We start from the raw sequence: 27,640 nt of genomic DNA, 5'->3' as shown, positions 1-27,640 counted from the left end.
ATGCTGGTTGGAGGAAGGTGAGTACGGGTACCACAACTGCACCATTGACTTGAGTCCAAGACCGAGGGAAGTCCCCGAGCACAGTACTAACCATATCTTCCCTTTCCTCTACGGGTCGATGGTCTTCTTGTTCCTCTTCAGGGTTCCTCAGTTGTTCGGGACACTTCTTCAGGTGGTCCCGGGATACAATGGCTGTAGTTTCCCCTCCGTCTTTACTGATTGTACAAACCTTCGGGTTCTCGTGGCTTGAGGGCAGTACGGTGTACGGGTCCTTCTCCCACTGGTCGTCCAACTTGTGGAGCCGTCTCTTCCTCTTCAAGACCTGCTCTCCGGGTACCAGGGGAACAGCGGGAGCATACTGGTTGTAAGTTTTCTCTTGTCTTTCCCTAGCCTGACAGAGACTTCGCTCCACGCTCTCCTGTACTCTCCGGTACTGCTGCTGCCTCTCTGTGTCCCAGTCTGCTTCTGGTGAAGTGTCCTCGGGTGTCAGGACTCCCATTTCCAGGTCAACAGGTAACTTACCAGGTCTTGCCCTCATTAGGTAAGCCGGGGTACAGTTGGTGGAACCTACCGGGATGTGGTTGTATAGGTCCACCAGATCGGGCAGCTTCTCAGGCCACAGACTGCGTTCTTCCAGGGGCAACGTTTTCAGAAGATCCATTACCACCTGGTTCATTTTCTCACAAAGTCCATTAGTTTGCGGATGATAGGGTGTCGTCCTTATCTTCCGGCAGCCATACAGAGTGCAGAATTCTTGGAAGACCTCCGCTTCAAAGGCAGGTCCCTGGTCTGTCAACACTTGGTCCGGGTACCCGTGTGGACGGCAGAAATGCTGCTGGAAGGCTCTCGCTGCTGTTCGAGCTGTTAAGTCCTTGACGGGGACGACAACCAAGAACCGGGAGTAGTGATCCACGATGGTTAGTGCGTAGACGTAGCCACTTCTGCTTGGGGTCAGTTTTACATGATCCAAGGCTACCAGTTCCAACGGCTGCCGGGTGATGATGGACTGCAGGGGAGTCTTCTGGCTGGCACGATCCTTCCTTCTTAGGTTGCACGGGCCACAGTCTCTGCACCACTTCTCAATGGTTCCCCTCATGCCTACCCAGTGGAATCGCTCGCGCAGCAGGAACTCCAGCTTCTTCCACCCGAAGTGTCCAGCTCCGTCGTGGTATGCCTCCATCACCATGGCTGCGTCTCTTCGTGGCACCACTACTTGCCAGAGTAGTTCATGCGTCCGGGAGTTAACCATTCTGCGGCACAACTTCCCCTTGTAAAGGAACAGTCGACTCCTCTCTGCCCATAGTTGTTTGGCTTCCTCCGGAGCGTCTGGTTCAAGGCAAGCCTCCGGGCGAGTCAGCATCTCCTTCACCAGTCGGACGGCAGGGTCGCTGTCTTGCGTTTCCGCCCAGTTGTAGTGAGGTAAGGGGTTCAATGTAGCAGCCTGCTTACTCCTTACCCGGTGGGAGTACTGGATAGTCCCATGACGGTGGAACGCAGGGAGTTCAACTTCTTCCAGTCCCTCCGGATCTTCTCCTTCGTCCGGCAGGTTGGGCATCCTGGACAGGGCGTCCGCGTTGGTATTGGAGCGTCCGGCCCGGTATTTGATTGTGAACTCGTAGTTGGACAGACGGGCCATCCACCTCTGCTCCAGGGCACCGAGTCTTGCCGTGTCCAGGTGTGTCAACGGGTTGTTATCCGTGTACACGGTGAACCGGGAAGAAGCGAGGTAATGCTTAAAGCGCTCGGTGACTGCCCATACTACGGCCAGGAACTCTAGCTTAAATGAGCTGTAATTCTCGGGATTCCTTTCGGTGGGTCGCAGCTTTCGGCTGGCGTAGGCGATTACTCGTTCCTTCCCCTGCTGGATCTGGGACAGTACGGCTCCTAGCCCGATGTTACTGGCGTCGGTGTAGAGGATAAAGGGCTGGCTATAATCCGGGTACGCCAGGATTTCGTCCCCCGTGAGGGCCATCTTCAGCTGGCGGAAGGACTCTTCTTCCAGCTCCTCCCATTTGAAGGGCGGCTTCTGGTTCTTGGCCTTCTGGGACTGGCCTATCAGGAGGTCCTGCATAGGTGCTGCCTTTTTGGTGAAACCGGGAATAAACCTTCGGTAGTAGCCTACCAACCCGAGGAACTGCCGCACTTCTTTTACGCTGGAGGGGCTTGGCCATTCCTTAATTGCGGTGATCTTATCAGGGTCGGGAGCCACTCCGTCAGCGCTCACCACGTGTCCCAGGTACTGCACCTTTGGTTTCAGGAGGTGACACTTGGAGGGTTTCACCTTTAGGCCGTAACTCGCCAGAGCTTCGAACACTTCCGCCAGGTGTTTCAGGTGGTCCTCATACGTCTTGGAATATACGATGACATCGTCCAGGTACAACAGGACCGTCTCGAAGTTTCTGTGGCCCAGACAACACTCCATTAGTCGTTGGAAGGTTCCTGGTGCGTTGCAGAGTCCGAACGGCATGCAGGTGAACTCGCTAAGTCCCATCGGGGTGGTGAATGCGGTCTTCTCCCGGTCCGCCTCTGCTACAGGAACCTGCCAGTACCCGCTAGTGAGATCCAAGGTAGAGAAGAAGTTAGCAGATCTTAAAGCAGCCAATGACTCCTCTATCCTTGGTAAGGGGTACGCATCCTTGTGTGTGATACGGTTGATTTTCCGGTAATCTACACACATCCTCATGGTGTTGTCTTTTTTTCTGACTAAGACTAGTGGAGCTGCCCAGGGGCTACAGCTATCCCTGATCACCCCAGCCTCCTTCATGTCTCTAAGCATCCCCTTGGCGTGTTGGTAGTGTGCAGGGGGTACGGGTCGATACCTCTCTTTTATGGGAGGATGGTCTCCCGTGGGGATGTGGTGTTCTACCCCCTTGACTCGCCCGAAGTCTAACGGGTGTTTACTAAACACTCTCTCGTACTCTTGAACCACCCGATAGACTCCCTGTTTCTGATGTGAGGGAGTGGAGTCAGTACCCAAATGTAGTTGCTGACACCAGTCCTCCTTTGTTTTCTTAGAGCCGTTACCTTCCTCCGGGTGAGATGGAGGCAAGGGTTCCACAGATTTTATAGCATTTTGGTTAATGGTATATAATTTGGCTAGCGTGGCATACCGGGGCAGGTACACTTCCCTCTTCCCGATATTGATTATGCGAATGGGCACCCTCCCATGGCGTACATTAACCACCCCCCGTGCTGTCAAGATGGTGGGCCTACTGTCTGAGTAAACTGGTTCTACCATTGCCTGGTAATCTCTACCTCTCAGACCAATAGCTGCCCGGCACCAAATCATCATTTCACTTTTTGGGGGCATGGCAATAGGAAAAGGGTCACACATTCTTACGCTACCAATCTCACCGCCGGAGAGTTCCACCTGTTGCCGTCGCATCAGTGCCCGGATCTCTTTCTGGAGCACCCGCTGCTCGCCGGAGCTGGCGTTCTTGGCAACCTGCTGTAAAAGGAAAATCACCTCTGCAAGACAATTTTCAATTACATTAGTTCCTAGAGTTATTTTTGGGTGACTCTCATGTTTGTCAATATCTACAATGATCAGTCCCTGTGCTGCCAGTTCGACTCTACCGATTTTGATGGTCACCTCTTTAAATCCGATCTGTGGCACGGGCTGGCCATTGCTGGCGATGATACTCAAGTCGTCGTCAGGGTAGCGGGTAATATCCGAGTCATTCCAGTACTGCTTAAAGAGCACGTACGGGATGGTGGTGACCTGTGACCCGGTGTCCAGTAGGGCACTCATGGGAATGCCATCCAGTACCACAGGCAAGACTGGACGTCCTCCCACATATCTGTCGCGCCAGTTCGATGGGCCTGGTGATCTTTTTCCTGGGGGTTGGCCCTCTACCCCAGGTTGTGCCCGTTTAAAGAACAGTACCTTGCCATATGTCCGGGTTGATTGCAGCGGCGGCAGATGGGTCGTCCGTCTTCGCTGTATCGGTCACTGGGTCTTCCTCTGGCCGGTGGGGTCCTCCTTGGTCGACGCCACGAGATGTCCTCCGGTCCGGATGCCAGCTGGATCTTCCCTGGGGTGGAAACCTGTAAAGACTGCACAGTTCGGGTTAGCGCAGCAACGCTCTTAGCTAGCTCTTGGACCTGATGGTGTAGGTCTGGAGCCGGGTCATTGTCCAAAGCCTGCGCATCAGCTCCCACAGGCCCTGCCGACAAGGGCGCCGCCTCCTGGTGGTAAGTGATAGCTGGGCGCCTGTGGGTCACAACGCCACCCGGTGCCGGTTCTCGGAGCACCCGGATGGCTCTGTCCTTGAACTGTGCAAAGCCCAGATGGGGATCCTGTAAGGCCATCGCCCGCAACTGGGTTCGGTGGGCATTACAATATAGTCCCTCTATAAATTGTTCGGTCAACAGCCTGTCCTCGTTTCCCACTCCATCAGGGTCGGTCTGCTTAATGGCCCTCAGGGCCTCTTGTAGGTTTAGTGCATAGTCCCTTATACTCTCATGCGCTCGCTGCTTGCACCCGTAGAATCTAAGCTTAATCTCGGCTGAGGTGCGGGTATCAAAGGTATCCTTCAGCCGGGTTAGTATCCCTGCGACAGTCTTCCTCCCAGGTGGCCAGGATTTTACTTCCCTTTTGGCTGCCCCGGTTAGTTGGGCCACCAGGATGCTCACTTTTTGCTCTTCTGTGAGGGGGTACACCTGGAAGAGGCTATCCAGCTTTTCTCTAAAGTCATGCAGGGTATGTGACTCCCCTGAGTACTGGGGTAGCCAAGCTGCTCCCGGGATATAGGGCATGGTGAAGGGCATAACTGCAGCAGCGGTGGCGCTGGCGGGGGTTGAGGCAATGAAGCTCTCCTCCGCATCCGACATCTTCCTCCCCCCTAGTGGACCGTGGCCTACCTTGCGATGATCCTGTTCCGTAGGCCGCGGCTCCGCAGTAGATCGTCAGGGTTGAGGACCTTCCGTCGCGCTCCGGTGACGTCGGCGTCTGCTGGTCTCCTTCCAGGACCTTACGCAACGTCCGGACGTGAGGCGGGGCTTCAGTTCTCGCGCGCTTTCGGAGTCCACGCCCCTCTTCTTCCCGCGCGGCGTCCTCAAGATGGCGTCCAACGGCGGGAAAACTCCACGGATGGCGGGAAGAAGGCTGAAGATGGCGCCGGATGGCGGGAATCCTCACAGATGGCGGGAAGAAGGCTGAAAATGGCGCCGGATGGCGGGAATCTTCACCGATGGCGGGAAAACTTCACGGATGGTAAGTTTTAAAAGTCTCTTTTTCAGGCACGCAGTACCCGGTGGTTGCGGGCACGAAATCCTGCCGACTACGCCAAAAGTTGACGCGCCGCTGGGCCTGCTGTGTCGCGCAGCGTCTCGCGCACGGGGGCTTACCCGGAACCGGATCAGATGAGGGTTGTAGTCTCCGAGTGGCGGGGACCCGGTCCGTGCCCAGGGAGTCAACTCAGTGTGTGGCAGTCTTGATAGATGTTATTTGAGTGTCGACTACGCCACCCGTTGATTTGCAGCTATGGAGCTGCCGCTGCAGGGCAGACCGCTGAGGCCAGTGTAGAATTGTGCAGCGTGATAGTATAACCCCCAATGGGAGGGGTATGGCCTCAGGGCAGCCGACGTGGAAGATGAGGGTAGCAGGAACCACTCAGAGACGGTGCGGTGTAATTCAGGGTCTTTACTGGTAACAACGATAGACCCTCCCGGAGTACTTGCTAGCGAACGGGGCCTGGTCAGTCCTTGAGCAAATGGGATCTCCCCTGGCCAGGCGGAGTTGTAGGCCTCCCAAACTGACTGTACTCTTCTGGCTACCTTGCTAGAAGCGGATATAAGTAGCCCACGTCCCTGAGTGTACCGTGTGGTGCTCACCCGTATGGCCGGTGACTCGGGGCCTTCTAATGGCTTCCGCTCCACGATGGCGGCGCTGGTCCCACGCGTGTGACCGTGCCTTCGGGTTTCTGGGCCTGAGGACCTGAAATCCCCTGCCGGTCGGCTTCTGCTGCTGGGTAAGAGTTAGTCCCCACAGCCTCGGACGCCGGGTCCGGTAAGAAAGCTTCTCAGTCAGGGCGAGCTCTGCAGCTGCCAGCCCCTGACTTGTAGTAGTATTGCTCCCACTGAGCTTCTGCTGTTTCTTCCGGTGACTGTTTCTTGTCTCTACTCTCCTTGACTGACTAACCCTGCTTCAGCCCCGGGTTTATATCGGGGAAGGTCTTCCCCTCCCAAGACTGGGCAGGAGGTGTGGCATGCACAGGATCCCTGACCAAAGGACCTCCCACCTGCTCTCAGACATAACATTACATTACTGTGGGAAACCAGACCCCTGGGGTGCCACATATCTAATTTGTACAATGTGATTTTTATTTGGATATTCTCTCTCTCAATGTTAAAATTAACCTACCCTTAAAATTATAGACTGTTCAGGTCTTTGTCAGTGGGCAAACTTAGAAAAACAGCAAGAGATCAAATACTTATTTCCCCCACTGTAGATAATGGATAATAGATAGATGATATATAATAGATAATAGATAGATAATAGATAGATGATAGATAGATAATAGATAGACAATAGATAGATAATAGATAATAGATAGATGATAGATAGATAATAGATAGATAATAGATAGATAATATATAATAGATAATAGATAAATAATAGACAGATGATAGATAGATAGATAATAGATAGATAATAGATAGATGATAGATAGATGATAGATAGATGATAGATAGATAATAGATAGATAATAGATAGATAATAGATAATAGATAATAGATAGATAATAGATAGATGATAGATAGATAATAGATAGATGATAGATAGATGATAGATCGATGATAGATCGATGATAGATAGATGGTAGATAGATAATAGATAGATAATAGATAGATGATAGATAATAGATAGATGATAGATAGATAATAGATAGATAATAGATAGATAGATAATAGATAGATAGATGATAGATAGATAGATAGATAATAGATGATAGATAATAGATAGAATAGATAGATAATAGATATATAATAGATAGATGATGGATAAATAATAGATAGATAATAGATAAATAATAGATAGATAATAGATAGATAATAGATAGATAGATAATAGATAGATGATAGATAATAGATAGATGATGGATAAATAATAGATAGATAATAGATAAATAATAGATAGATAATAGATAGATAGATAATAGATAGATGATAGATAATAGATGATAGATAATAGATAGATGATAGATAGATAGATAAGAGATAGATAATAGATAATAGATAGATAATAGATAGATGATGGATAAATAATAGATAGATGATAGATAGATAATAGATAGATAATAAATAGATAGATAATAGATGACAGATATATAATAGAAATAGATAGATGATAGATAATAGATAGATAATAGACAGATAGAAGCACACCATGTAATATGTGATATATAGATATTTAGCTATATACGACCTGTTAGACCGGACGATTATCTGGATAATTACTATCTGGATATAATAGGGTGGAATATTCTGGGATTTTCTGTGACTCTTTTGACATAAGAACAATATTATCCTCGGAGCTTTGAGACCTGTTCTCTTATGGAGATAGAAATGTCTGGATATTTCTCGCCCCTCGATGGTCCAGTGACGGCAGATGTTGGGCTTTGTCTATGGATTGAGCGGTCTTATCAGTGACTCACACAGACGTCACATGGACATAAGATCGGCCTCTGCAGTCCTATGGATATAAGACGTTTTTGTGTCCCTATGGGCCTCGGTCACTAAGATCTTGCCAGTAATCTCTCCTGAAGACGTTACCACAAGACCATGCATGTGGTGTATGAGTACAGCTCGTCTCTCCGCTCCTTCTCCTGTTTTGCAATTAGTCAAGAAGACTAAAGGCTTATCTATAAAGTGGGGCTGAGCCGCACGTGCCAGATCGGCCGTATCGTTCTGGAAATGTCCATGTGTTAGTTCAGATGCATAAAACATCTCATTTATTGGCATTAATTCTGAGAGAACAGATTATTTTTTGCAGCTATGTATTACAAATCCTGAAAGGTTTTCTATTTTTTTTAAATCTAAGATGTTTATAGTGAATTTTTAGTATTTTTTTTTTACTCTGGAGCCTTATAGTAGACTGATACTTTCTGATCTATAGAGAGATCACTTTTTAACAGTCACCCCATCATCATCATCACAGAAAGGATTGAAATGAAAGGTAAACCTATATATAGGTAACACAGGATCCACCATCTACAATGGATAGATATGAGATAGAGAGATACATAAATGGATAAACGTATGAATGATACATAAATAAGAGATAAATAGTAAATATGAGATATACAGTATATAGAAATTGATAGATAGATCCCTTGCTCCATTTTCAATAGGTGATATCACAGCTCACCTCCTCCTCCTCCTGTACAATGACTGATAACACCTCTACATACAGTAGATAACGCAGGATCCACCATTCACATTAGGTGATGTCTCATCTCACCTCCTCCTCCTGCTGTATAATGACTGATAACACCTCTACATACAGTAGATAACGCAGGATCCACCATTCACATTAGGTGATGTCTCATCTCACCTCCTCCTCCAGCTGTACAATGACTTATAACACCTCTATATACAGTAGATAACACAGGATCCACCATTTACAATAGGTAATGTCTCAGCTCACCTCCTCCTCCTCCTGTACAATGACTAATAACACCTCCATGTACAGTAGATAACGCAGGATCCACCATTCACATTCACATTAGGTGATGTCACAGCTCACCTCCTCCTCCTGCTGTACAATGACTTATAACGCCTCTATATACAGTAGATAACACAGGATCCATCATTCACAATAGATGATGTTACAGCTCACCGCCTCCTCCTCCTGTACAGTGACCTTAAGCACCTCTATATAGAGCAGATAAGGTATCTGCCATTCACAATAGGTGATGTCACAGATCACCTCCTCCCCTCCTGTACAATGACTGATAATGCCTCTATATACAGTAGATAACACAGGATCCATCATTCACAATAGATGATGTCACAGCTCACCTCCACCTCCTCCTGCACAATGACTAATAACACCTCTATATACAGCAGATAACACAAGATCCACCATTCACCCTAGGTGATGTCACAGCTCACCTCCTCCTCCTGTGCAATGACTGATAACACCTCTATATACAGTAGGTAACACAGGATCCACCTGTCATGGCTCAGTTTGGGGATTCGATCTAGGGACCCGTTTCCTCTTTCTGCTGAGCTATTTATTGCCTTTTTGGTTCTCTGTCCATGCAGATGGTTCCAATTGTCTTTATTCCCCCTTCTTGGTTTTCTCCTGTCCAGTTGTTTTCCATTTTCCCGTTTTGGTCTGCCCTATCACATTCTGGGTTGGGTTTTATATATTCAGCCTTCACTGCACTTCCTTGCTGGCTATACCTGGGAGGTTACACTTGTTCCGTTTACTTTTGGCTCTCTTTAGCTTTCCCTCTCTACCTTTTATGAATATGTTAGACTTTTCTCACCCTGGGTTGTCGTATCTTCCTGCACATTTTCTTTTCCTCCTATTGGCAGTATGTTGTGGCCTCCCATCTGGTTCCTCAGGAGGTATGAAAAACCCCTCAATGGCCTTTTAGGAAGCCAGGTCTGAGGTAGTGTTTTTGAGTTGTGTGGCTATGATTTTTCTATTCTGTACAGGGACCAGTTGGGTGTAGGTGTGGCGTCTCCCCGTATTAGGTCTTCCTTTTTTCCATTACCTGTGAATGAATGTGTGGTGCATTTATACCACACCTTTCACAAAAGATTATGTCACAGCTCACCTCCTCCCGTACAATGACTGCTAACACCTCTATATACAGTAGATAACACAGGATCCACCATTCACAATAGGTGATGTCACAGCTCACCTCATCCTCCTGTACAATGACTGATAACACCTCTATATACAGTAGATAACACATGATCCACCATTCACAATAGGTGATGTCACAGCTCACCTCCTCCTCCTGTACAATGACTGATAACACCTCTATATACAGTAGATAACACATGATCCACCATTCACAATAGATGATGTCACAGCTCACCTCCTCCTCCTGTACAATGACTGATAACACCTCTATATACAGTAGATAACACAGGATCCACCATTCACAATAGATGATGTCACAGCTCACCTCCTCCTCCTGTAGAATGACTGATAACACCTCTATGTACAGTAGGTAACACAGGATCCAACATACACAATAGGTGAAGTCACACCTCACCTCCTCCTCCTCCTGAACAATGACTGATAACACCTCTATATACAGTAGATAACACAGGATCCACCATTCACAATAGGTGATGTCACAGCTCACCTCCTCCTCCTCCTGTACAATGACTGATAACACCTCTATAGTCAGTAGATAACACAGGAACCACCATTCACAATAGATGATGTCACAGCTCGCTTTCTCCTTCCTCCCTGCACAATGACCTCTGCACAGATCACAGAGCAGGCCCACAACATTCCACTTCTTCCACTAATCCTTGTGGTTGCTTTAAAGGATATTTATCAGTAGCTTGAGTAAGAAAATAAAGACAGATTAGAAAAATAGAAAATGGTTGTATTTCATTTATTAGAAGAAAAATAAATCTAGGCGATGCCATTAATTTTGTTTGATAAATATATATTTAACCATCCACCCCTTCTCCTTAGAGGTGAAATTTAAAGAACTCTGTAACAGGGCTCCCATCTACCATGCCTCCATTTAGGCGATGAATAAAATACAGCATATATCTATATCTAAAGGCACATGAGGGTAGAGTATGTTATCATAGCTGGCTTCTGGGTCCTAAAGGTGAAATTATTATAATAATAATAATAATAATAATAATAATAATAATAATAATAACAGCAACAATAAAACATCTATATATATAATCGTCTTATCCCGTCTATCTGTCTATCTGTCTTTCTGTCTGTCTGTCTGTCCAGGAAATCCCGCGTTGCTCATTGGTCCGGCAGCAGCCAATCAGCGTCGCGGGATTTCTGAAAAAAGATGACGGCCGTTAGCGGCTCATCCGCGGGACGGAGCTCAGCGGTGATGCAGCCGGGAGATGACCGGCGAGAGGCGCTCATCTCCCGGCCGGTACCAGCAGAAGGACCTCGACCGCCGGACCCATCTGCGGGACGGAGATGCAGCCCGGAGATGAGCGGCGCGAGGCGCTCATCTCCCGGCCGGTAGCAGCGGAAGGACCGCCGGCGCCACTGACCTCCATGCAGAAGGGAGGACCGGGGAGCGGCGCTGCGGGTCGGGATACTTCTGCTGCGAGCGCCCGCTCATGTCCCGGGTTCTCGCTGCGGAAGTACCCGCACAGGCAGCGCCGCTCCCCGGTGCTCACCAAGACGATTCGATGATTGGTCGCGGTCTTCGGACCCGACCAATCACTGATCTTAGCGCAAAAGTTAAACACCGATGTGCTGATTGGTCGAGTACGCTGCTCGCGACCAATCACCGATTTGGGCGCCACATTTAAATATCGGCCGTGACCAATCAGCACAGCGGTGTTTAAATGTGGAGCCAAGATCGGTGATTGGTCGCAGCCGATATTTAAATTTGGCGCCAAAATCGGTGATTGGTCACGGGCAGCGTCCGCAACCAATCAGCACAGTAGTGTTTAACTTTGGCGGCAAGATCAGTGATTGGTCGCGGGCCAAGACGGCGACCAATCACCGATTTGTGCGGCACATTTAAATAGCGGCCGAGACCAATTGGATGTCAGCGCCGCTCCCCGGTCCTCCCTTCACACCCTAGGCGCATGGATGTCAGCGGCGCTGTCTGTGCGGACACTTCCGCTGCGAGAACCCGGGACATGAGCGGGCGCTCGCAGCAGAAGTATCCCGACCCGCAGCGCCGCTCCCCGGTCCTCCCTTCACACCCTAGCCGCTGATGTCCCCACAGTATCCGCATGGTGTTACAAAGATCCGGACATTTGTGTTAAAAATCGCTGATTGGTCGCTGGCGCTGCCCGCGACCAATCACCGATTTGGGCGCCAAATTTAAATATCGGCCGCGACCAATGACCGATCTTGGCTCCACATTTAAACACCGCTGTGCTGATTGGTCGCGGACGCTGCCCGCGACCAATCACCGATTTGGGCGCCAAATTTAAATATCGGCCGCGACCAATCACCGATCTTGGCTCTACATTTAAACACCGCTGTACTGATTGGTCGCGGACGCTATTTAAATGTGGCACCAAAATCGGTGATTGGTCGCGCTTAGCGTCGGCGACCAATCTGCACAGCGGTGTTTAAATGTGGAGCCATGATCGGTCATTGGTCGCGGCCGATATTTAAATTTGGCGCCCAAATCGGTGATTGGTCGCGGGCAGCGCCAGCGACCAATCAGCGATTTTTAACACAAATGTCCGGACCTTTGTAACACCATGCGGATACTGTGGGGACATCAGCGGCTAGGGTGTGAAGGGAGGACCGGGTAGCGGCGCTGCGGGTCGGGATACTTCTGCTGCGAGCAGTCGCGGTCCTCACTAATACGCGGCGCTCCCCGGTCCTCACTAATACGATTCCGCTCCCCACCAATACGATTCGCTGATAGGTCGCGCTCTCCGCACGCGACCAATCAGTGATCTTGGCGCTAAAGTTAAACACTGCTCTGCTGATTGGTCGCGGCCGCTGCCCGAGACCAATCACCGATTTGGGTGCCACATTTAAACACTGCTGTGCTAATTGGTCGCGGACGCCAGCCGCGACCAATCAGCGAGCTTGGCGCCAAATTTAAACAACGCTCTGCTGATTGGTCGCGGACGCCAGAAGCGTCCAATCTGCGAGATTGGCGCCAAATTTAAACAACGCTCTGCTGATTGGTCGCGGTGGCCGGCCGCGACCAAAGAACGACATGGGCGGCAAATTTAAACGCCGCTCTGCTGATTGGTCGCGGTGGCCGGCTGCGACCAATCAGCAAGATGGGTGGCAAATTTAAACGCCGCTCTGCTGATTAATCGCGGCCGGCCACCGCGACCAATCAGCGAGATTGGCGTCAAATTTAAACGCCGCTGTGCTGATTGGTCGCGGTGGCCGGCCGCGACCAATCAGTGAGATTGGCGGCAAATTTAAACGCCGCTGTGCTGATTGGTCGCGGTGGCCGGCCACGACCAATCAGCGAGATTGGCGGCAAATTTAAACGCCGCTCTGCTGATTGGTCGCGGTGGCCGGCCACGACCAATCAGCGAGATTGGCGGCAAATTTAAACGCCGCTCTGCTGATTGGTCGCGGTGGCCGGCCGCGACCAATCAGCGAGATGTCCGGCAAATTTAAATACCGCTCTGCTGATTAATCGCGGCCGGCCACCGCGACCAATTAGCGAGATGGGCGGCAAATTTAAACGCCGCTCTGCTCATTGGTCACGGTGGCCGGCCGCGACCAATCAGCGAGATGGGCGGCACATTTAAACGCAGCTCTGTTGATTGGTCACGGTGGCCAGCCGCGACCAATCAGCGATATAGGCGGCAAATTTAAACGCCGCTCTGCTGATTGGTCGCGGCCGCCGGCCGACCGCGACCAATCAGCGAGATTGGCGCCAAATGTAAACACCGCTGTGCTGATTGGTCGCGGCCGCCAGCGACCGTTACCAATCAGCGATTTTGGCGCCAAATTTAAACACCGCTCTGCTCATTGGTCCCGGCCGCCGGCCGTCGAGACCAATCAGCGAGATTGCCGCCAAATTTAAACAACGCTCTGCTGATTGGTCGATTTTATCGCCAAATTTAAACAAGCTCTCCGGTCCTCACTAACACAGTTCGCTGATTGGTCGCGGCCGCCACCCGTGACCAATCACCGATATTGGCGCCAAATTTAAACACCGTTTTGCTGATTGCGCCCGGTCGGCCGCATACATATTCTAGAATACCCGATGCATTAGAATCGGGCCACCATCTAGTGTAGTAATAATAATGATAATAATAAATGTTATATTAAAATATAATAATAGTGTTAATAATATAAAAATATAATAATAGTAATATAACAAGGTAATAATAATAATGCAAATAATAATAATATTGACAATAGTAAAAAATATAATACTACAAATAATAATAATTATAAATCTAATAATAATACAAATAATAATAATAACAACAATAATACACAATAATAATGATAATAATAATACACAATACAAAATATATTACTAATGATAATAATAATAGGTCCTAAAGACAATATAACAATAATATTAATAATAATAAGAATAAAATATTCTAATAATAATAATAATCAAATAAATAATGGTAATAATAATAATAAATAATTCTATTTATTATTCTTATTGATAATAATGTTTATAATACTATATAATAATAATAAAATATTCTAATAATAGTAATAATTACAACAATGCCAAAATCTAACAATAATAATGGTAATAATAATAATAAATAATACTATTTATTATTCTTATTGATAATGTTTATAAAACTATATAATAATAATAATAATAATAATAATAAAATATTCTAATAATAATAATAATTACAACAATGCCAAAATCTAACAATAATAATGGTAATAATAATAATAATCATAATAAATAATACTATGTATTAATATTATTGATAATAATGTTTATAATACTATATAATAATAATAATAACATATTCTAATAATAGTAATAATTACAACAATGACAAAATCTAACAATATTAATGGTAATAATAATAATAATAATAATAAATACTTTTTATTATTATTGATAATAATGTTTATAATACTATATAATAATAATAAAATATTCTAATAATAGTAATAATTACAACAATGCCAAAAGCTGACAATAATAATGGTAATAATAATAATAATCTTTTTTTTTTCAGCCAACCTTTCAGGATGAATGCAAGTTTAAAGAAATTCTGCTATCCAACAACTACAACGCCTACGAGTCCAAAATGTATCAAGGTGCCTATCTCGGATTAAGCAAACATGGAAAAATTAAAAGAGGAACCAAAATTTCTCCGGCCATGACAGTGACACATTTCCTTCCTCGAATGTGACATGAGTCCAGCCTGATTCGTCTTGTAATTTTGCACATGTGAATAATCTCCCAGGTAAAATATTTATACAGTAGCGGAATATATGTATATTTGGATGGAGATATTTCGGATCACCGCACCCTGTACGATCTGTAATCTGCTTACCGGGCTATAAACACACAAATCGAAAGACAGAAAAAATAAAATTGTGCTATATGTAGTACAGTAACTTAATTTATCCCTGATGGATAGAGGACGCGCGTTGGGAGCTCTGTTTTCCAAAGGACTTTGGATCATTTTTTTTTTCCCGGTCCTTCAACTTTTATTATAAGTATATTAAATACTTGCCATACCTCGAAACTCAGTTTTCGGTATTAAGCTTCAGCATGTAGTATTATTATTAGAATTTTTTTTGTTTTTTTTTTCAATTTTTTTTTATTTTAAGGATGAATTTCTTAAGCTAAATTTCTATGTTTGTAAAATTAATGTTTGAACGAAATGACGAATTAAGGTATATTTTGCGGTAACAATGTTTTATTTATTTGTAGCGGTAAAATAGGGATGAAAGACTTTTTGGAAAATCACATTGGCAGCCAAATTTTGTCTTGGAATTGAGCACTGTCCATAATTGAATTTAAGAATTACTGTCAAATAATTTATTCTAAAAAATTGCTACGAAAAAAATATTTAAATAATGAATATAGGTGAATGAAGAAATATAAAATGTAGAAATAATAAGAATAATATATATGTATTTCTTGGATGAACATTCAAGTCAAAACACAGTGTATTCAATTCATTTAAGTGTTTCTTAAAGGGATTTTCCCTTAATCAAAACTGATAACTTGACCTTCACCGATCACAAGAAGAATGGGGAACCCTAAGTCCCAGGGGTGAATGAAGAGCTTTGTGTATTTGTGCATGACCAACATCTGTACAAGGATTATTGGCACCATTTGGACTAAACCAAATACTGACTTTAAAGAGAATCAAAAAATTACTTAATAATTAAATTAGTTTTTTTTATGTTAAATGTATTTTTATACAGTTTTTTTTATAGTATATTAAAAAAATTAAATCTTGCAATTTTTTATACTGTCACTAGGACTTATGCTATTCTCATACTCCCTATTATGTACAGAAGACTTTTCAATCTCATTATGATCATAAACAGAATTACAAAGACTAATAACACCTCTATATACAGTAGATAACACACAATCCACCATTCATAATAGGTGATATCATAGCTCACCTCCTCCTGTACAAAGACTAATAACACCTCTATATACAGTAGATAACACAGGATCCAATATTCACAATAGGTGATGTCACAGCTCACCTCCTCCTCCTGTACAATGACTGATAACACCTCTATATACAGAAGTTAACATAGGATCCACCATTCACAATAGGTGATATCACAGCTCACATCCTCCCCCTCCTGTACAATGACTGATAACACCTCTATATACAGTAGATAACACACAATCCACCATTCACAATAGGTGATGTCACAGCTCACCTCCTCCTCCACCTGTACAATGACTGATAACACCTCTATATACAGTAGATAACACACAGTCCACCATTCACAATAGGTGATGTCACAGCTCACCTCCTCCTCCTATACAATGACTGATAACACCTCTATATACAGTAGATAACACAGGATCCACCATTCACAATAGGTGATGTCACAGCTCACCTCCTCCTCCTGTACAATGACTGATAACACCTCTATATACAGTAGATAACACACAATCCACCATTCATAATATGTGATGTCACAGCTCACCTCCTCCTCCTGTACAATAACTGATACCTCTATATACAGTAGATAACACAAAATCCACCATTCACAATAGGTGATATCACAGCTGACCTCCTCCTCCTGTACAATGACTGATAACACCTTTATATACAGTAGATAACACAAGATCTACCATTCACAATAGGTGATGTCACAGCTCACTTCCTCCTCCTGTACAATAACTGATAACACCTCTATATACAGTAGATAACACAGGATCCACCTTTCACAATAGGTGATATCACAGCTCACCTCCTCCTCCTCCTGTACAATGACTGATAACACCTCTATATACAGCACCTCTATATACAGTAGATAATACAGGATCCATCATTCACAATAGCTGATATCACAGCTCACCTTCTCCTTCTGTACAATGACTGATATAATCTCTATATACAGTAGATAACACAGGATCCACCATTCACAATAGGGGATGTCACAGCTCACCTCCTCCCCCTCCTCCTGTACAATGACTGATAGCAACTCTATATACAGTAGATAACACAGGATCCACCATTCACAATAGGTGATGTCACAGCTCACCTCCTCCTCCTGTACAATGACTGATAACACCTCTATATACAGTAGGTAACACAGGATCCACCATTCACAATAGGTGATGTCACAGCTCACCTCCTCCTGTACAATGATAGCACCTCTATATGCAGTAGATAACACAGGATCCACCATTCACAATAGGTGATGTCACAGCTCACCTCCTCCTCCTCCTCCTGTACAATGACTGATAACTTCTCTATATACAGTAGATAAAACAAGATCGGCCATTCACAATAGGTGATGTCACAGCTCACCTCCTCCTCCTGTACAATGACTGATAACACCTCTATATACAGTAGATGACACAGGATCCACCATTCACAATAGGTGATGTCACAGCTCACCTCCTCCTCCTGTACAATGACTGATAACACCTCTATATACAGTAGATAACACAGGATCCACCATTCACAATAGGTGATGTCACAGCTCACCTCCTCCTCCTGTACAATGACTGATAACACCTCTATATACAGTAGATAACACAGAATCCACCATTCACAATAGGTGATGTCACAGCTCACCTCCTCCTATCGGGCCACCATCTAGTGACTGATAACACTTCTATGTACAGTAGATAACATAACACCATTCACAATAGGCAGTGTCACAGCTCACCTCCTCCTTCTGTACTATGGCTAATATCACCTCCTCTCTTTCACAATGATCTTTGGTCAAATTAGATGTTCAGAAGGAATATGCAAAAGATAAGGTTTAAGTCAGTCTTGTGCTGATAATGTCCATGTCTTGTCTTACAGGAAGTAGGAGTCTAATATTAGGCCTAGTGACTAATTTAAAAATTGCAAGATTTTTTTTAAATTTCATATAGTGATATAAAAACTAATAGAAAAATGATGAAAAAGTAGCATAAAAAAACCCTGAAAAAATTCTGTGTAATTTCCTTTAAAGACCCTGTACGGAGACAACATATAGAGGCTCTGTATAGAAATTAGTACTAATAAGATCAATGCAGCTACCCGGAGGAAATTAAATGATTTTGAGGTTAGAAACGACATATAGATGATGTAGGCTGTGACCACAATAAAAAAAGAAATGCCTTGTCTTGTAGAACTATAGGATTGCCCCATAAATCAATCACATTTGGGATACCACTGTCTATGGTCATTTGATAGGTTGGCATGGTGCCACCATAAGTGTCCTTGTGGTCATGTTTCATGAACAGGTTCCCCCTTCCCTGCCATTGTGCATTGCAAATTGAGAAATAATGGGTTTATGGAGATAGAAAAGCCTTTGGTTAGGTTAGGATGAGATGATAATGAATGGTGTTAGATATGGGCTACCAAGACCGGAAAGATACAGAATGTTCTACATGAGAGGAGTAGGTAGAAGATGAGAAGGAAGATGAGAAGGGAAATATGGTGCAAAATGTTGCCCATCCATGATCTAGATTATTGTAAATATCAATTAAATCCATTGAGGAGTGCCTTGGGATTTCCATCTATTTAGTCTGGATTCCGGTGGTTGTCTTTGACACTCCCACAGTGATGTAACTATGACATTTCAGAAGATCATTTTGGGCTTAATTTTTCCTTTTGTGCAGTTAGATAGCTAGAAAGTTGGAAGAGATCTCATGTTTTAGTTATTTATGAAATGTTGAGGTCATTCTAAGATTGTATTTCCGAATGTCTCTGAAGATAGAGGCTTCATTGTTGGGCCTTAGTCTTGGTGGACATAGTCATGACGAAAAATAGAGCAAGTCAAACTGTTAGAAGGATTTTCTTATGTAAAATGGGATGGGATATGTTGAAAGTTTGGAAATAAGTCAACAAATTAGCATTAAAGGAGAAATGGAGACATGTTAGAAGTTTACGATGGTAGAGTCTATGCATGATTGAAGACCACCAATGATTTTCTTGATTACTGTAAACATCATCTAAATCCGCGAGAAGTGCCTTGAAATTTCCATCTATTTTGTCTGGAAACCAGTGGTGGTCTAGGACTTAACCAATGTCATTGACCTACGACATTTCAGAAGATCATTTTGGGCTGGATCTTTTCTTTCGAACTGTTTGTAAGATATCTAGAAAGTAGGAGAAAATCTCATGTTTTAGTTATTTATGAAATGTGGATTGACCTGAAAGCTACTGGGGTCATTCTAAGAGTGTATTTCCAAAAGTCTCTAAAGACAGAGGCTTCATCATTGGGACATGGTCTTGGTGGACATAGCTTATGTTGGTAGAGTCTCATTCAAGACCAATGATTTCCTTGTTTACTGTACTCATTATCTAAATCCACTGATCAGTGCCTTGGGATATCTATTTGTTTAGCCTGGAGACTGTGATGGTCTTGGACTTTACATTACTTTAGATCATTATGGGCTGAATTTTCTCTTTTGAACTGTTTGTAAGACATCTAGAAAGCTGGAAGACATCTCCTGTTTAATGTATTTATGAAATGTGGATTGATGTGAAAGCTGTCGATTGTATTACCTAAAGTCTTTGGAGATAGAGGCTTCATCGTTGGGCCATGGTCTTGGTGGAACTAGGCATGACCAAAAATGGATCTAGTCAAACTGTTAGAATTTCTTAATGTAAAATGGAATGGGATCTTCAAGTTTTGGTCAAAGGCACAACCAGAAATGTAACTTTGGAGATGAGTGGATGGTTTCTGTATGGCCTGTTCATGGGGCGTCTCCATTGCCTAGCAGATTCCCAGTTTCTCTCAATCCAACATGGTGACTAGTGCTAGTAGCCATGGTCTATTCTTTCATCTAATAAGATGAGTAGGCTGAGTAGACAAGATGGGGCAGCTGCAAGGGGAATCTGCAGGGGTCTTTTTGGACTTCTCCGAGTAGGCACTTCTGGTTTTTGCCATCATGCCTGTCAACAGTTCTGTTCTTATAGTGTGAATTTGGGGTCATTAATTCTATAAAGTATATTCGGGTTATACCAGTGATTAAGAAATTTGGGGAAAAAGCAGAATTTCGTCATGGAAAGAAGGACAATAAGGTCTTTTATGGCTCAAAGCTCCTTGGTCTCCATTATTCACATTGTTGAAGTCAGAGTATCACAAAAGATGGTCCAAAGAATGCTCTAGGTGGACTCAATACTGTTGCATGGGAACATACAGTTAGGTCAAATTGCTTCTGTATAGTTGGCCTTAGTTGTCCTGTATACGTGATAATAGACGGTTAACCCAAAGTGCGTTGGTGACTGATGCAGGATTGTAAGTATTTACTGAGCAATGTGGCGGTAATAATAACCGTACCAATTATAGTCTATTTTTTGCCCTATTTTCTAACTATGGCCACTAACCATCCAATCATGTCCGCGGCTACTTAATCCCAAACTGTTTCATTGTTTCCACTGACACATGGACAGGAGGTCCTGGAATAACTGACATACCGATACAATAGCATTACATCAGGGTCATTTTGGGCCATTGCATTCACTCACTAAATGGAAAACAACCTGAAATATTCACAGTGGACATAAAATGTAGCGTCTCCGTGTGAGGCGTGTGGTCTTCCAATGCGGAATCCTTGGAATGTTCACAACGCAACAGGTGCAGATTCTAAACTACGGACTTTATACAATGCCAAGAGTGATACAGCAGAAGGAAACAATCATCTTTTTTTACTAATTACATGTACTATTTTTTGTAAAGTTTTATATTTTTGGCGTCAAAGGGGTTGTGTGGTTTGAACAATTCCTTTTTTTTTTTGGTACCAGGATTGGCAGAAAATTATTTGAATCCAGGGATCTCAGTACAGGGAATAAAAGTAATCAGTTGCAATCTCCCTAGGAACTTGGAAGCAAGTGTTCAATTACCCTGCACCACCTCCAGAGGGGAAATTAAGTATTACATTGTTATTATTAAAATCCAATGGCCCGGTCCTCCTATGGGATATTTTTTAGGCACTCTCTCTTCTTTCTAGTTGATAGAGATTTTGAAATGGGACCCCCTTTCAAAGGGGTTTTCAAGTCAAACAATGTTTTACTCCAATTTTACAGCCTGAACCCAAGAACATAGACCAAGAAAAGATATCACACGTGGAGATTTTCCGACTTTGATTAATCTTCTTGTGACGGTCAATAACATTTAGGAAATATATTTAGGTGATCCTCCTAATTAAGATGTCCCTTATGCATGGTATATGATGGAACTGGAAATCTGTCAGAGGAAATTTGGTCTAGGTAACTGGGTGGTCTTCTTAAAGGCTTTTATAGAGGTTTCTCTGTACTTACTTTCGCACACAGACTGTAGGTGACTACATCTAATAAAATTCTGTTTGTGGGACTGGAATAGTTCAGTTATGACTCACATTTCTCTTTATATACATTATATGACTATCCATCATACAGTGAAAAAGAAACTACCCCATGTATTCTTCAACTGATGTCTTAGAGAACTTTCCAGCTATCCTGTCCCAATTTATGCCGATCATTTTTAGACCGCCTAAAAATATACAGCGTACTGTAAAGGTCAGCTTTGCATTAACAAGTTCACTTCTGGGAATCAAACCCATAATTAGCCAATTCCTCTGTTGTGTTTATGAGATGCTCCTCTAAGGAAGCCTTTCCTTCTACTTGAGGCACAAATATCCCCTCTCTTCAATATAGCCACTTTATACAGCACTATACTGTCATCATCCTCACTGACCCCATTGGAGCTCACAATTTAAATTCCCTATCAGTATGTCTTTGGAGTGTGGGAGGAAACTGGAGAACCCGGAGGAAACCCACGCAAACAAGGGAAGAACATACAAACTCCTTGCAGATGTTGTCCTTGGTGGACAACCTAGGACCCCAGCACTGGTAACAGTGCTAACCACATGCTTCCCAGACTACACAGGTTTTGTTTGTAGTCTGTAACCATGGAGGCACATTAGTCTGTATGAAACCTGTACACACATAACAATAAGATATTTTCTATGAAGACTGTTAGGAAAGTTGTTGTTTTTAGTTGAGATGCATTCAATAAATAAATTTTTTTTTGTGAGGGTGGATGTAATCTTTAAGTCATACTTTCCAACTCTTCTGGAAACTTTGGGAGGATCTTGGAAAAAGTGGCATTCTGGAAGAGATGGAAAAACTCCTGGATGCCGCAACACTTTCGAAAGGTTTCTTTTGGGTGACATTGGGATTCTTTGATATGTCATAAAATGGAGCCCAATCATCTAAGAGCGCATTGATGGGGCTTAAAAATATTGTGGAGTGAGAAATGAGAATGAGAAAAAGGTCTAAAAATTATCATTTCGAGCGAGGAACACAAAATTGTAACAAGTAAACAGTTTATAGGGTCTTGCGGTTGACCATATTGTTGTGTAGTGCTGGGGCTTGTAATCATGTTTTTAGGGGGTACTTGCCTTGTGTATTTATCAAAATGTATTATTGTTGCCTTTGGGTTACTTTATTCTAATCAGGGGCATAATTACAATAGGTGCAGGGGTTGCAATCGCTCCCAAGCCCTGGAGCTTAGGGAGCCCAAAAAGTCCCTTTGGCCTATATAAAAAGGCCAACAGTATTAAAGGTTTGCAATAATTGGGGGTCCCGTGGGAGTTTCTGCATTGGTGCCCATGAAATGCAAGTTATGCCACTGATTGTAATGTAATTGGTTTAGAAACATTGAAAAACAGTGGTGTAATGAATGAAAAATTATGAGTGGAAAGAAAGTTCATCCTTTAAATTTTCTCCCAAAATTACATCGTCAATTTTTCCAACTTCCGTGTTAACTGGAAGAAGATGAAAAACAAAGGCATCATTGACTTTCACTGTGTACAATAGAGCAGCAGGATATGACACCTCTCTATAATAAAGGTGAATAAAAAGTAGGAACTTAAAGCTCCATTTCTATCCTTCCTGCCTCCATGACTTGCTGGGAGTTAGTCAACGGTTAGTGGTCACTTATCGTGTCAAATTGGCTACAGATTTCTACTATTGTGCAGTTATACTATCCTAACCAAGTGTCTGTAGCTCAATGGTAGAGAGGAGGGAGAATAGATAGATTCTCTATAACTTTTTTTTTTATGTTTTCTGGTTCTTAAAATTGACGACCTAGCTCCAGGATAGGCTATGCATATTGCCATATTACAGTAGATTAGTGGTGGCCCAAATCTCAGCAGCATCCCCACCGATCATTTGTTTGATGAGGTTGAAGTGCTATGATAAGCAATAAGCTTTATTCACGGTTTACTGGGTACAATTCTGTACTCATTAGTGGCTGTGTAAGGTCACTTAAATGATAAATTGCAAAATATCGGGACTCCATTGCTTTTAAACGACCCTTTCGAGCAGCTGATCAATAAAGAAAGCGAGAATAATGAACCATGGTGTCCATAACCATACTATAGCTTATAGTAGTAGACCATACTGTCCATAACCTTACCATTGGTCATATTAATGGACGATCGTGTCCATAACCATACCATAGCTCATAGTAGTGGACCATAGTGTCCATAACTTTACCATAGATCATAGTAATGGACCATAGTGTCCACAACAATACCAAAGCTCATAGTAGTGGACCATAGTGTCTATAACTATACCATAGTTCATATTAGTGGACCATAGTGACCATAACAATACAATAGCTCATAGTAGTGGACCATAGTGTCTATAACCATACCATAGTTCATATTAGTGGACCATAGTGACCATAACAATACCATAGCTCATAGTAGTGGACCATAGTGTCAATAACAATACAACAGCTCATAGTAGTGGACCATAGTGTCCATATCAATACCATAGCTCATAGTAGTGGACCATAGTGTCCATAAAAATACCATAGCTCACAGTAGTAGGCCATAGTGTCCATAAGAATAGCATAGCTCACAGTAGTAGGCCATAGTGTCCATAACAATACCATAGCTCACAGTAGTGGACCATAGTGTCCATAACCATAGCATAGCTCATAGTAGTGGACCATAGTGTCCATAACAATACTATAGCTCATAGTAGGGGACCATAGTGTCCATAACCATAGCATAGCTCATAGTAGTTGACCATAGTGTCCATAACAATAGTATAGCTCATAGTAGTTGACCATATGACCATAGTGTTCAAAACCATAGCATAGCTCATAGTAGTGGACCATAGTGTCCACAACCTTACCATAGCTCATAGTGGTGAACCATAGTGTCCATAACAATACCATAGTTCAGAGTAGTGAATCATAGTGTCCATAACAATACCACAGGTCATAGTAGTGGGTTATAGTGTCCATAATAACACCATAGGCCAAAGCAGTGAACCATAACGTCCATAACAATACCATAGCACGGTGGCTCAGTGGTTAGCACTGCAGCCTTGCAGCGCTGTGGTCCTGTGTTCAAATGCCACCAAGGACAACATCTGCAAGGAGTTTGTATATTCTTCCCGTGTTTGTGTGGGTTTCCTCCCACACTCCAAAGACATACTGTTAGGGAATCTAATTTGTGAGCCCCAATGGGGACAGTGATGATAATGTCTATAAATTGTCTGTATTGTAAAGCGCTGTGGAATATGTTGGCGCTATATAAATAAAAAGATTATTATAGCTCATAGTAGTGAACTACAGTGTCCATAGCTTCTGTCAAAGACAATTTGACATCTATGGTGGGCTAAAATTAAATTCACGAGTTGAGTTTGTGCAAATCAATTCATAGGACCTGGTCCATTGGCCATGTCAGCAATCTCTGCCCCTGGGTGGGAGCTCTGAGAACCACTTCCTACCTCCTGGAATCCATAGCCCTTCTTATGATTAGCTAGCTGGGCATGACATCATATATGCACACTGCAGCACTGACTTCATGCCAGGCTGGCTAATAAAAAAAAAGAGCCAAGTATGTCGATAGGTAGATAGGCAATTTTTAAGTCTTCCATCCCGCAACCACAGATTACTGATGTGGCTAATGGGCCAGGTCCTCCAAATCGATTTGCACCAGCTCTATTCATTAGCAGTAAGTGGCAAAAAAACAACTTGTGGATAGGGGTGAACCCATTTGAACTGTAAAAGTAATAGCTCGTTTGATATGTTTTCAAAGCACACCATTACAACCCCGATTGGGAGACACTTAGTTAATATTACTAAAAACTCAAAGAAAATACTGTAGAGCCATGATGGCCGAATAGTAGATGGCGATCTAACTGTAGATTTCTCAATTTTTCTGTTTGTTCACCAGACTGTTTACCTGCTGCCTTAAACACGAAATTAACTGCCCCTACTATGATTACCATCATGAGGCATCCACAAAAGGGTCCTTCTCACACTATGTGACTGTCAATGACCCCCTTTGTAGATCTCCTAACTCAGACAATAGAAAAGTAGATCTCATAGTGGAAAAACTTGGCCAAATCTACTCTCGAAACATCGGTCATGGGCCCAGTCGTAGGTACAAAGAGGCTCGTGATGAAGTGTGGCTCATATATCTCCTTTCTCAGACAACACAAAAGTAGATCTCATAGTGGAAATACTTGGGCAAATCTACTCTCGAAACCTAGGTAATGAGCACAGTTGTAGATACAAAGAAGTCCGTGATGAAGTGTGGCTCATGGTGCAGGGTGGCTCATGGTGCAGAGTGTCTCATGGTGCTGGGTGTCTCGTGGTGCAGAGTGTCTCGTGGTGCAGGGTGGCTCGTGGTGCAGGGTGGTTTGTGGTGCAGTGTGGCTTGTGGTGCAGTGTGGCTCGAGAAGAAATGAACTTCAGCTTAAGTTGGTCTCATCATTTCTCTCCATAAGTGCTGGGAATTTGTACATGATTACCCCTTATTCCTCGGTGACTTCTACTTTAGGATGGGCTCGGAGATTAAACTAACACTGGGTCCACTTTCCTTAGGATGGAAGTGTATGTTGACATGACCCAACACTGGGAAGGAGACAGATTGAGTATTCCCAAAGGATTCCCGAAGCTTTCCTCCAAAAGAGAAATGATCCTAAATACTGTCTTAGCCAACAATATGAGTCAAACATTTTGTATATTTTGTTATCACCCCCTTGAAACGCTTTGGTGTTTACCTCTTAATTTATTATTTCTGATTCCACATTTCTTGCACACACAAAACTGATCATGTTCTTATCAATGAAATATACCTCATTTTGGATTAGTGCTGATTTCTGGCAAAGATTGTAAATTTCTTGGTAAGCAGAAATATCCAGTCATGTATTTCTAAAAGGTTATGCTTCTATTTTTTTATACAAATGTGCTGTGCACAAACGTTTCATGTAATCCTGAAATAAAATTTTTTATGTATTGTGTTGCGTTTTGGTGTTTTCTTGGCATTTCTATGATGTTTATGAGTTTTTCTTAAAGGGACACTGAGCCTGAAAACCACTGTTTACTTTAGTAAATCCATTACTAAAAGCTAATTAGCATTTTTTAAATCACTTTTCTTTTTTTGTTTAATGAATGCATTGACATTTTTTGTGCCAAATTCTTCAAAATCGTGCACGCGGTTCATGAATTCATGCAAAAACAATAATGCGCTTTATTTTGGTCTTAACCTATTTTGTGATGTTTTAGAGCAAAAAGTTGGATGTTCCATTAAAATGATACAAAAGTTGTGCCAAAATTTCAGGCATACACGAAATTTCGGGAGAACGTTTGCACAAAAATTTGGCAATTTTCTAAAGTCTTAGTCTAATGTTGGTTGATATCGGGGGTTCAACTGACAGTCTAATGAGTATGGGGGTCTCAACAGATGATGTCGGGAGAGATAAGGATCTGCCCATGTCCAATTTTTGGACTGTTGATCCATTTGTTCCCGGCAAGATAAGCTGCCAATGGCTCTCTCATAGAGTACACAGAGAAAGAGCTTCTATGTATGGGTGAGATAGTTGCTGATCAAGTGATCTTTTGACCGACAAATATTTATTGTGTATGGGGTCCCTTAGTGGTCTACAGGTTACAGATGACCTGTACGCAAAAACTGATTGTTGTTAAGGGGGTTCAAGAAGCTTCTCCTTGAAACCTTGAAAGATGTCCTTCTGTGGTGTTTACTTAGACACTACATCTTGGCACGGTGACTTTATCCCCTGTTATCACGAGGAGTTTGGCAACATGCTTGTTTCTGTTACAAGGTCTTACGTTAAGCCTCTGGATGCTCCATCTTTAAGCAACTGTGTCTCTCCCGAATTCGGCAAGCGTGGAACTAAAGCTTCACTGGTTCTGCATCTTCTGGGTTTGTAACATTCTTCGACATGGTTTGCAAATCCAACTTTCCTCCCAGAACATGACACCTACACAGCCTTTTCCCTACTCCCTTGTTCATCATGGTTGTCTTATTCACTCATCATGCAGCATGAGTGAAATGCCCATTAC

General features: G+C 43.4%; 1 protein-coding gene across 1 annotated transcript in view; it reads left to right on the top strand.

The window, feature by feature from the left end:
- The window catches only part of FGF6 (fibroblast growth factor 6), a 39,359-nt gene extending 12,899 nt beyond the window's left edge, over positions 1–26,460 (top strand). The window contains exon 3 of the mRNA XM_073649957.1: positions 14,851–26,460. Within this exon, the coding sequence (XP_073506058.1) occupies positions 14,851–15,027 (177 nt within the window). The 3' untranslated portion in view covers positions 15,028–26,460. The remainder of the gene's footprint in view (positions 1–14,850) is intronic.
- Positions 26,461–27,640: the final 1,180 nt, after the last annotated feature.

This window comes from Phyllobates terribilis, unplaced genomic scaffold (genome assembly GCF_046119375.1).
Source record: "Phyllobates terribilis strain yellow unplaced genomic scaffold, ASM4611937v1 Scaffold_10__3_contigs__length_209671492, whole genome shotgun sequence".
Taxonomy (NCBI): Eukaryota; Metazoa; Chordata; class Amphibia; order Anura; family Dendrobatidae; genus Phyllobates; species Phyllobates terribilis.
Note: the sequence above shows the minus strand (reverse complement) of the source record. Positions and strands in the feature narration are given on the sequence as shown.